The sequence below is a fragment of the Sceloporus undulatus genome, chromosome 5 (genome assembly GCF_019175285.1).
Source record: "Sceloporus undulatus isolate JIND9_A2432 ecotype Alabama chromosome 5, SceUnd_v1.1, whole genome shotgun sequence".
In the NCBI taxonomy this organism is placed as follows: domain Eukaryota; kingdom Metazoa; phylum Chordata; class Lepidosauria; order Squamata; family Phrynosomatidae; genus Sceloporus; species Sceloporus undulatus.
This window is the reverse complement of record NC_056526.1, coordinates 186,333,198-186,345,415: the sequence shown is the minus strand read 5'-3', so window position 1 is coordinate 186,345,415 and position 12,218 is coordinate 186,333,198. Positions and strand designations below refer to the sequence as shown.

General features: G+C 41.0%; 1 protein-coding gene across 6 annotated transcripts in view; it reads left to right on the top strand.

Annotated features, from left to right (window-relative positions):
• Nucleotides 1-12,218, top strand: part of CTNNA2 (catenin alpha 2) — a 637,223-nt gene that overhangs the window by 584,551 nt on the left and 40,454 nt on the right. For all 6 annotated transcript variants that reach the window (XM_042467966.1, XM_042467967.1, XM_042467968.1 and 3 more), the window contains one exon: nt 2,411-2,524. In XM_042467966.1, coding sequence (XP_042323900.1) covers nt 2,411-2,524 — 114 coding nt within the window. The remainder of the gene's footprint in view (nt 1-2,410; nt 2,525-12,218) is intronic.

The following is a 12,218-nucleotide window of genomic DNA, read 5'->3' as shown; positions in this document are numbered from 1 at the left end:
ATTACACGTTGTGCCAAGGGAGTGCCATGCTGCCTCCTACTGTGCAGTGAGGCATGCAGCATCATGCTGGCTTGAGGGCTGAGTCAAGGCACATGGCGTGTGATCACCACACCCCCACTCCACCCTGATGCCGGCATTTATCGCCAGTCTGTACAGCCTCTGAGTTCTCAAAATGAGATTCCATACAACATTAATACTAAAGTGGTGCAAGATGTTGTGAATAACCATTGGCATTTATAAAGAGCATTCAGAGTGGTCCATATGCATTTTCTACTACAGCTACCCTAGAAGGCAAGACATTCTTATTAACTCTTTACTAGAGGTTGAGACTGTGACTTGCCTTAAGCCTAATGGGTTCAAAACAAAAGCAAAACAGATCTCAGGACTTCCTGATTATGTGCTCAGTCATTTAGCCACTACATACAGAGAACCTTAACCTTCAAGATTGTCCTTTCATCTCCACTAATTCATAGAATCATAGAGCTGGAAGAAACCACAAGGGCCATCCAGTCCAATCCCCTGCCATGCAGGAAATCTCAATCAAAGCATCCCCGACAGATGGCTATCCAGCCTCTGCTTGAAGCCCTCCAAGGAGGGAGACTCCACCACTCTCTGAGGGAGTTTTTTCCCACTGTCAAACAGTCCTTACTTTAAGGAAGTTCCTCCTAATGTTGAGGTGGAATCTCTTTTCCTGTAGCTTGCATCCATTGTTCCGCATTCTAGTCTCTGGAGCAGCAGAAAACAAGCTTGCTCCCTCCTCAATATGGCATCCCTTTAAGTATTTAAACAGGGCTATCATATCACCTCTTATTCTTCTCTTCTCCAGACTAAACATCCCCAGCTCCCTAAGTCGTTCCTCATAGGGCATAGCAATCAAATTCCTTTTGATTGGCCACCTTGGACAAGGCCGATAGGAACTGATGTCCAAATCATCTGGAACAGAGCTGATGGCAACTTTTGTCCAAAATGCCTGGGAGGGTTGACTAAAGGTTTCCCATCTCTATGTACATGTTATAATAAATAAGGTGATTTTATGAATATTTAGATAACCCATAGTCTGATAGAGACTCTATTAGTCTTTTTCCTGGCTGCTGCTAATTTTCGTTGTTGGTTGCAGCAGGAATATCAAATGGAGGACTACATTCTCTTTGTAGCTAACAGTTGATGTTTCTTGTGCATGCAGAAGATCGAGGAGAAGATAGGAAAACATTGCACAGTGTCAGAGACCCAGTGCTCCTTTGAATCTTGCAATCCTTTGGTCTTCAGTAGCCACTTGATGGGCCCTCAAGGCACATAGCACAGCTTGCCTCTTTAGAGGGAGGTGAACAATGAGTGTGCTTCAGATAAGAGAGCTAAGCTTCTCTCCCCCATTCCCTTGTTAGAATAAGGTTACCTTGACTGTTTTCTTCTAATGTGTGCAACAGAACTCCTGCTGATTTCACGTGGGAGTTAAAGGCAGAACAGTAAAAATAGCAAAGCAAAGACTTGCATTGGGGGTAAGGGATATTTGTCCTCCAATGGACTGTGAAAACAACACAAAGCTATCTCACTAATCAAATCTCTCATTCCCTTGGAAGAGGGATTTCGTGGTTCTATTTTTGCCCCTAGTATCCCGTGGCTGTATGTCGTTTGACACAGGTGCAAACACACACAAAAAGAGACATCACTAACAAATACCTTTGCCACATTCTTTCTGCTATGATGCATCTCTCCCTTTGAGATAGAGGTCATCTCCACCTCTGGGACCCAGAAAATATCTTGGGGAATGCAGGGAAAGGGGACTATGACAGGCACACAAGCAGAGATCTGTGATATTGCAATCTTGTTTGCAACCTCACAATGAAGGGTTCATTCTATCACCAAATGCTTTTGACCTGCTTAGTAATAAATAAATAAGTTACACATCAGAATGTGTCCAATTTAAATTTCAGTTGAAGGAGTGGGTGCTTTTTTGGCTCCCAGCTGAAGGTGCCTTTTCCACAGATACTTCCTTAATCTCTTGAAAGATTTTGCAATCAGTTTGGCACCATAATATTATTGGTCTTCCTTTTTCCAGAGACCAAATACAATTATTTTGAAATATAACATTCCAGAGGGGAAGAACATGTCCTATGGGTGTTAGTTTGCAAAATGTACGCTCACCCAGTTAACAGAGTTAAGAGAAATCACAGCAAGGTGATGATGAATTCCAGTTGTAAAAGAGCCGGGTTGGTACACCTTCATTTTTTTCCCCTGGACAATTCAATTTGGGATCCTGCCTGCCTTTGCAGGCAAGTTAATTTAAAATGAAGATGAAACTGAGTTCTCTAGGCAGGTAGTTGATGAAACACGAACTTAGTTATTGGTGGGGTTTGTCTGCTCCTTTTCTAAGTCTGCCTCCTTTTCTTTCCTTTTTCTTTTTAAAATCCAGACTCCCGAAGAGCTAGAAGATGATTCTGACTTTGAGCAAGAAGATTATGATGTTCGCAGCCGGACGAGTGTTCAGACTGAAGATGATCAGCTTATTGCTGGCCAGAGTGCAAGGGTGAGTTTAAAAACCAATCAAGGTAGTAACATGACTTCAAACTCTGTAACAGAAGGTGTGCTTTACCAAGATGATCTGGTGCATCAAGCTCTTTAGATGATAGCAAATAGGAGAGTTTCTGCTTTGTTGTTGTTAACTGCCATTGAATCAACTTCAGCTTGCAGTAAATCTATGAATGAAATGCACCCAAGTCACCCTAGCATCATTTGCCTTGCTCAGGTCTTGAGAACTCAGAGCCATGGCTTCCTTGATTGAGTCTATCTACCTATAATGAGATTTTCCTATTTTCCTATGGCCTTCTACTTTCCCAAGCATTATTGTCTTTTCTATTGAGTTATGTCTTCACATTATATGCCCAGTATTCCCATGTAGGTTGCTTCATATTGGTTATTATTTGCAACATCCACATTGGCTTGGGTTGGGAAGTTTATTTTAAAGAGAACTGTTGCCTTGAGTTTATGTGATTTTTTTTGTCCCCATGACCCAAATTTATCATCAGAAAGGAAGGAAGCTGGCTTCCAACAACTAATCTGTGGAAAGCCCCATTAAAAAAGAAGAGCATGTTTCTTGGTCACATGACTATGGAAGAAAACACTTAAGACGTTCAAATCACCATTAACATTTAGGCGGGTTACAAACTGCCATATAGTACGCGACAAACACGTACTAGGGTTAGGAAGGGGTGGTGCTTCCACACACCCCTAACCCTAGTATGCACTCCGTGCGCACAAAATGGCGGCAGCCATTCCACACGGCCGCCGCCATCTTGACGTAGCGGATGCGCTGCGTCTGCACCTTGGCCACGGAAATGACACTGCAAGCGCGTGACTAGCGCCTCGCACCGTCTCTTCCGGGGCCTGAGAAGGAGTGCGATTTCCGCGCTCCTTCTCTGCAGTGTCCAGGAGCCGCGCAGTTTAAAGGCTGCGGCTCCTGGACACTGCAAGCGGAGGCGGAGTGTCCAGACCGCCGCTTTTCGGCAGTCTGTAACCCACCTTAGTATCCTCAAAAAGGTCATTAATATCTGGGTTGTACGCCAAAGTGGGTTAGGCCGAGATCTCCACTCAAAGTGGAATTACATATGCTGAACGTTTCCCAAAATTTAAGGATTGAAACACTCTGCCTGCATACAGCTACACATGTATATGAAAACCCATGACTTGGGAGGTTTTGTGTGCTAAGATCTTTGGGGTTTTTTAATGGCTGAGTGTAACTTTCAGTGACCAGAGTCTTCCCACTGATAGAGATCTCTGCACTGCCTTGTGAATCATACTCTTTTCCCAGTAACCCGTATAACCATTTATCATTACCCAACAAACGTTATTCTTCCTCTCCTTCTGTTTTATCAAGCTGGCCTTTTTGCTATTAGGAAAGTACAGTGGGCTCTTGGTATCGGCTGGTGTTTGGTTTCTGGATCTCCATGGACAGCAAAATCCATGATTGCTCAAGTCCCTCCCATTGAATACAATAGCAAAATCAAGGTTGTCTTTTTGGAATTTATTTTTTTTTTTTAATATTTTCAGTATGGATGCTTGAATCTGTGGATAAAGAATCCATAGATATGGAGGCCTGACTATATGGATTTAAAAAAAAAAGGTTTGCTGCAATAATCTGACATCTTGAGTTTCCAGTATTGTAGTGTTGGCACAACAGAAAATTATCTTGAAATATTTGCCTGAGAGTGCATCTCCATGGTAGAAATAATGCAGTTTGATACCACTTTAGTTGTCATGGTTCCATCCTACAGAATCCTGGGATTTGTAGTTTTGTGAGGCACCAGCACACTAGCATAAAATGCTAAAGATCTTGTAAAACTATAAATCCCAGGATTCTATAGCGTGGTGATACAGCACTTGAAATGGTTTCAAACTACATTGTTTTCCCCCTTATCTCATTGACTTTCCACCCAAGAATAAATATTCCCAGTAGTTGCAGGTGAGATTTCTTTTTCCTGGGATGGGGGAGTGTGGTTTGCTACATAGAGTGATACACAAGATAGCTACAGTATGATTGAAGTCGAGTAATCAAAGCAGCATTTTAAATTCCTTCCCAGTGCAACAGATTTGCTCCTGCTTTGTGAGAAAGAGTTCCTGTTTGAACTCCATCTTAGCCATCCCTGTTTTGTGTTTCTTGGGATGTTTTTGTTACAGTCAAGTCAGAGATGGGGACCCAAGTCCCACTTTTCCAGCCCTAAAGCTTTCTGCTAGTGCCTCCAACCCTCTTTAAAAAAAACTGATATGGAAGAGATACATTTTGCCTGAAAACTCCACCAAAAGACCCCAAAATGCACAAAAACACTCCCAGAACCTGCAGCCTCCTCAAATGTCATTATAGTCAACATTTTGTACTGAGTGCAGCAAAAAAAGAAATCAAGATATTTTGAAAAGTCATGTGGATAATATAATAATATAATAATAATAAATCTTTATTTCTATACCACTGGGATCAAAGCGGTTTACAAATTCAAAGCAACTATACAGCACAGGATTTACAATATAAAATACAATCAGAAGTACATTAAGTTAAAACACCTAAAAGCAGTTAAAATCTCGAAATCACACTTAAACATCCTAATACATTTCACATTACAGGATAGGGGATAGGAGGATACATTCTCTATGATAAAGCCTGGGAGGGGAATTGGGCAGAAATTGGCCCCTGGCCATAGTTGCCCACCCTGACTGAGGTGTTTCTGTTGTTTTGTAGGAAAAGAGGAGCAACAAAAGCTTTATATAGATGATGTGCCACCATCCTACACTAGTTCCTGTTGTTGGAAAGCTCCATGTGCCCCAAGCATTTTAGTAGCATTTTTAAGACTACTGATTTATATTTTAGTATGAGTTGATCTAAGCCCACTTTTTCAGATATAGTACTCAGTAGAATTAGACCTGAGGCCTTAATGCAACTCGGTACTGCATCTGAAGAACTGGGTTGATATCCATAAAAGGTCATGCTGAAATGAAAACCAATTAGTCTTAAAGGTGCTGCTACAATTCTGTTTTTCTCTCTCCTTTCCTTCCTCTGGCACTGAGAGGTTTTCCTATCCTATCTAAAGTGATGTCTCCATAAGAAAAGATTAACAACTGAAATTTCCCAGTTTCTATTGTTCTTTGCATCAGGGTTCCACAAAATGAGCTTGGAAAAGAAATGTCGTGTTTGTTTCCAGTATAATGCATTGAACATAATGCACCCACCTTGAAGAAACAGTTTTTAACAAAATAAAATGGAAAAACCCGCAGTGAAGGTGCATGTGTCTGCTGTACTGCATGAAGTTGTCCATTAGTCATGGTTTCCAGAGTGCTCATTTGTCTTGGTGAATGGTTTTCAAGTTCTTTGTGTAGTCTCTGCAAACCTAATTGCAGCTGAAAGCACTTGTTACTGAATCAGGGCAATTCTAGTGGGATAATTGTTTCATGATAAACTGAAGATGCCGCGAAGGGCAACCTTAACTTATGCAAGGAGACTGCCGATTAGGTTGACAAGTGACCCGGGCAGTCAGAAAATGCTTAAAGAGGGAAGCTTGTTGAACCCTGAGGGTGTTTCCAGTCTTGGATTAATGGTTTACCTTCTGCTAAGTAGTCTGCCACTGCTGAGATAAGAAAGCAAGGGAATCCAAGGCCAAGATCTTGAGGATGGGGGGGATACACCATTTAAAAGCAAGGTTATAACTTTTGTTTTACATGATGAGTCATACTTCTTATTTTCAGAGGAGAAAATAAAAAGTGAATATACTTTCTACTTACATACCTGATCAGATTCTGACTTGGAAGTGCCGATATCAAGTGAGGTATTGTGTTGTTTCTCTGATGCTTCCAGTGCGGGGTGGTATTGAGGGGCAACCCTCAGCATTCTCACTTGGTCTCACAGAGCTGTGTGTTGCCTTAAAGAAAAAAGACATTGGTAACATTGCCTTTTAAAGAAAGAATCTCCTGCCACCACTCAACTCTGACTTTTGACAACTACTTCTCTTCTTCCAGTGGGGGTTACTTCCAAGGCGAGAACTGCGAAGCAGGTTTTTTGGGGGGGCACACTCTTCTGTATACTTAGAGGTGCCTTTTCTTTTCTTTTTTTAAAGGGAAGTCCATGTCACTTCCATTTGCTCTTCTGTTGCCAATTTCTGACTTTCAGTGGTTGGTTCTCATTTCAGTTGTTTGGGAGAACACTTTCAAAAAAGGATTGGTTCTGGGAAAGAGTATAGCCAAGTGTTTGCCCCACTAAAATTGAACATTTTTATTGCTCTTCAGAGGTCTTGGGGAGACTTGCTGGGCTTGATGAACCATAAAAAAGGTGGGGTCGCATTGTCCAATGGCCAAACTTTCTCTGTCCCTGCTGTAGATGCTCCTTTGCGTTTTGCACTCATGCAGCATCTAACAACTGCAAACACCTGTGTACCTAGGAAGGCCAGAATTGTCAACAGCAAGTACAAACATAAAGGTTGAAGCATCTCTTCTGTATGCCTTCTCCTTGCATACCAGTGCTAGACACCAAAATTCTTGGAAAGTAATCCTAACTTACCAGAAAATATAACTTATTTTTATCACTCTCTTCCCCGGCCCAAAATCTCTGGTGAATAGCAAGAGAGTTAATCTCAGGAATCCTCATCATTTGACCTATAAGGTCACCATTAGTTCCATTTCACAGATGGGGGACTAAATTTGGAAGCAATGACTTGCCTGTGGCTACATGGTAATACTGTGTTTGACCTGGGGCTTGAATGCCAAATCCAATATATCTTACTGGCTCTCATAATATTCAACATGCTATTATAAAGTTTTCATTACGTAAACTTCCTTCTTAAGAAATTTGGTAGAAGTGTTAGCTGGTGCACAGTGCAGATGCTGAATAGGCCCAAATTCTGTTTTTAAAATGTAATTATGCATTGCTGTAGAGAGAGGCAGGGTGTTATGAAGACCTCCTTTGCAAGCTGGCTCCTAAATCTCCCTGCCATCTAAACGTACAGAAATATACGTACTGATATATAGTTGTAGGTTTCCTGTTGCAGCGCTGTGGCTATCGTGCCCTTTCTAGACTAGAACACAGAACAATGGATTCAAGCTACAGGAAAAGAGATTCTACCTTAACATTAGGAGGAACTTCTTGACAGTAAGAGCCGTTTGACAGTGGAATGTGCTCCCTCAGAGAATGGTGGAGTCTCCTTCTCTGGAGGTCTTTAAGCAGAGGCTGGATGCTTTGACTGGGAATTCCTGCATGGCAGGGGCATTGGACTGGATGACCCTTGAGGTCACTTCTAGTTCTATGATTCTATGATTCTACACATAAGGGACAATCCTTATCCATTCAGAGTCTCCAGATAGAATGGTTCTAGACCTGATTCATGATCTAGATACTGATACATGCACAGAACTATTTCCAACATATTCTATATGTATGGATGGCATAGTGGGGAAGACTAAACTATGACCTCTCACACATATTCTTCCACATGTTATGAAGACCACAGTCAAAATTCAGTTTTGGAGATCATGGTAGGCCATCAGGAGTAGCTTACATTTGATGTGCCCCATTTAAACTTAAGGGAAATAGGATAAACATTATTTCAATCTTACTCCTATCTGCATAGCTTCCTCTTCCTAAGGTTGAAATGGCTGTTATTTGTAGGCATGAGAGCATTAATTTGTAGGCTAGATCTTTAGCAGCATCCACATTTTTGAGTTGGTTCATAAGACTGTTCCAGTAGGTTATTAGCAAAATGACTACAGAGTCATTCCTGAAACAGTGTATCTCCTGTTGACAGGATGAAGGCTGTTCCTAGTAGCCCACCATGACATCCAAAGATCAACTAAGAGTGTAATCTTCAAAATCCGATCCAAATTCTACAGTCCAAATAGTCTCAAATTATGTGTCAAGAATAGCTAGAGTTTGAGGCATTTAGACATGAAGACAATTTGCATATATTCCTACTCTTTTCCATAATTAATTTTACTTTTTCTAGTCAACCAGAAAGGAGAAAAATATTTAAGGCTCTGTCTGTCAAGCTTGTCTTCCTTCCCTTAAGCGTTTGAGACTGGCTTGGTTAGTGCCCCCTTTATGAAAAATGAGACTCCCAAGATGGTAGAATCTTCACCCAAAATTAATATCTGCATTTTTGCTCATTGCTGTTATGGAATACATATAAGCCTTGGTTTAATCTGGTCACAAAATATTCTCATGCTGGAGGGTATAAGCAGCTGTAACACCACTCCATAAGAGCTGTTATTATTTTAATGGCTCAGGGTTTAACCTTTACTGGAAATAAATAAAGCGATAATATGAGTGCTGTGTCTTTCACAGAGATAGAGGATTTTTAACAAGAATACATCTGCTATTAAAAGAGGTATAATAGTCAAGGTTAGGACATTAACTGAGATATGAATATCACTATATATCGGTGATTAAAACATGGTTCTATGTGAGTGTATGTTTATGTGAAAGAGTATGTGGATATATGCAGACACACACACACATGAGTACACCTTGAAAATATGGGGGAGTATTGTATCCATAAAACAGGTGGAACCTATTTGTTAAACAGAGGGCTCACTTTCTTTGCCATCTTTTTCTCTTTCTTTCTTTCTTTCTTTCTTTCTTTCTTTCTTTCTTCTATGCTCTTTTTTGCACATTAACATTTTAGACTGCTGAGTTACATTGATAAGGCCTAATTAAAACACAGGCATTGAATTCTAATTTGATTAACTTTCACATTTTCACTATTTTTTTTCTGATCTCCTGTTTCTAGATAACCTTTTTTAATTCTGGTTTCAGAAAAGGTCAATTATGAATTTTGTAAAAGCCAAGAGCATTTTAAGGATATGTAGAGGGAGGCTACAGCTGATTGAAAGTGACACAAACAAGAAAAAAAATGTAATGACACTTAAGTATATGTCGCACCCCATTAAATGTGTCATGCAGCTCAGTAGAACCCTGGAGCCAAACAGTATAGCAGCCTGGAAATCATGGCTGAAAGTACCCATTTGATCTTCAAAAGTAATTACTATAATTTTGCTGTTCCATGTTGCTACTTTGTTTCTGGGTTCTTGAAAAGGTTGGGGGTAAACTAGAAACAGCAAGGTTCAGATGGGTGTCGTCTCAGAGACAATGAAAGCCCAAAGTTCATCATTTTATTTTCTATGGGAAAATGTCCCCCCTTTATACTTATTTTAAATTCTGTAAATTGTAAGGTTGCAGAGGTTCACCAAGGTCCTATGAGAAGTAGAGCAAAGGAAGCTCCTAGCAAAGTGCTCCCCAAACTTTGGGCCTCCAGATGTTTTGGACTTCAGCTCCCAGGATTCCTGGCCATTGGTCATGATGGTTGACATTTCTGGGAGCTGAAGTCCAAAACATCTGGAGGAGCAAAGTTTGGGGACCATTGTGACCTAAGACTTGTCTACATTAGCCCTATACCTTCAGTTCCTTTTGGTCTGGCCACATGATCTCTACACCACACAGCCCCCAAGCCCCAAATCAACTCTGGGCTGTTTACATGGTGCCTTGATCCAATTCAGGGTTTCCACCATCTAGCCCTTCATTTATTTAATTCATTTTTTGCTGTGGATTTTCTGGTCTCTTCATGGTGACAATGGTAGCTATCTTCACTTGTGCTATCACAGTGGACACATATCTCTGAGGTTAGAAGGAAGCAACCAAAATTCTTGGCATGGCTAGGTCTTCATTCTGGCCTCAAAATGATGTACCTGCAGCGGCAAGGGTGAGAGGCAGCTTGGGACCATGTGAGAGTAGACCGCAAAGCAGGCAAGAGGTGAATGCATGGCCAGAATATTCTTGGGACACCCTGAAAGTGTAGATGGGCCCCTAGCTTATCAGCAGCATTTTGTCATCCTGCATAGCAGAACTAGGCCTGTTTGGTTTGGATGGTCAATAAGCACTCCTAAGAAGTAGCCACCATTGCCAGAAATTCCTTTCTTCTACTTGGCTCTTGTAATCAATGGTAAATAGCCTATGCAGTTCGGAAATTCTTGAGTTATACTAGTCTCATATGCCACTTAGAAGAGGCCTCTTCTGATGTAGAAGGTGAAGAAGAGGGCCCAGATAACAGGCTCCATTTAGGACCACAGGTCATTGGCAGCCCTGCTGCGACCCTGATCTGGCCTTTCCAGGGCATAAAAAGGAGCCTTTTTTGCACCCTAGAAAGGGCACCATAGCTGTGTTACCACGGCTTGGCGGCACTCCTTTGGAACTGCATCATATGTATGTAGCACCAGAGGAGTGCCAGGATGCTGTGCACCACATGGAATGACACACGGTGTCATGGCACCTGGGAGTGGAGTCGGGGCATGCGTCATGTAGACACGATGCCTCAACTCCACCCCAGGCCAGCCTTAATGTCTGGTCTGAACAGGGCCTCTGTTTCCTGTTCTCTTGAACCACAAGTGCACCCTCCTGAACATTCACCTCCCAGAAACAGACATAGTTCCATCAGTTATAGGTTTCAGTTATTCTTGTTCTTTATGAATTTGAAAATCTATTATCGTCATCATTATTTATCATCAAGATTATTTATAGTACTATTAAAACCCTCAATTCTTTTAACCTGACTGAAGTAGTTTCTGCTCACTCTTTCCTGCTGCATCAGACATATGGAAACGTTAAATGTGAGAACATGTTTAATAAAGGCTTAAAGAATTATTCTCGCACTACAGGAATAAATTGGGTATAATCTGCAAACTGCTAACATGGTGAAATCAGAGTGTAGGCTGAAGCTGTCCGTTCCAAAGTGATGAAATCACAGTGAAGAACTCTGAAAACTGTTCTTGTATGATAGGCAGCATGATGTTTATGATAATGGCTTGTTTGAAACATTGGTCCCCATAGTAATATACTTCACTGGGTGGTAACTAAGAGAGAACTTCAGGAACAAATTCGCCAAGTCTGTGTAGGTGTGTGTAAGCACATATATATCTGTAACTGAATGGACATGCAATTGGGTTCAGTTTTACTAGACAGTCACGCACAGAAAAGACAAGGAGATCATCCAGGAAATGCATTTGCAGACATAAAATTGGGTTAAACTATAAAATGGACAGGTAAAATGAGAAAGGTAGTAGATATACTAATCTACATGCATGATTCCTGGAAGACCATTGATGTGACTGATGAGACACCAAAGTGAGGTATAGGAAGGGAGGCCTGAAAGAGCCATATAACAGTAGCAGTGGGGAAAGATAGGAGCAAAAATGAGAAGGAACACAAGGTCTATTGAAGGCAATGGTGTCATTCGAGGGGTGCAAGATGTGTGGACCACACCACCAGGTGACACCCTGGGGGGGTGATATCACAGCTCCTCAAACATCTGTATTTTGGCAGAAGCAGGCTGTGGCATTTGCCTGTATCTCTTTAAAATGCTGAAGAGATGGTGTGAGTGGAGTAAGGGTCAGTGGGAGGCGATAAGAGAGGCCCCAGTATTTTTTTAAAAAAATTCAAAATTATTTTTAATTTTTTAAATATATATATATATATATATATATACTGTATATATTTAATTTTTTTAAATCACATTTTACCAAATGTTCACTTTAATCAAATGAAGCTATGTATATGTAAACACATGTATTCTGTGCCGATGATAATATAATTTAAAGATCATTTTAATTTTGCCAGTTGTGTATGTCGCAACTATTATCCACCCCGCACTCTTAGAACATCAGGTAAGAACCAATTGGAGATAGCAACCTCTAAGTAT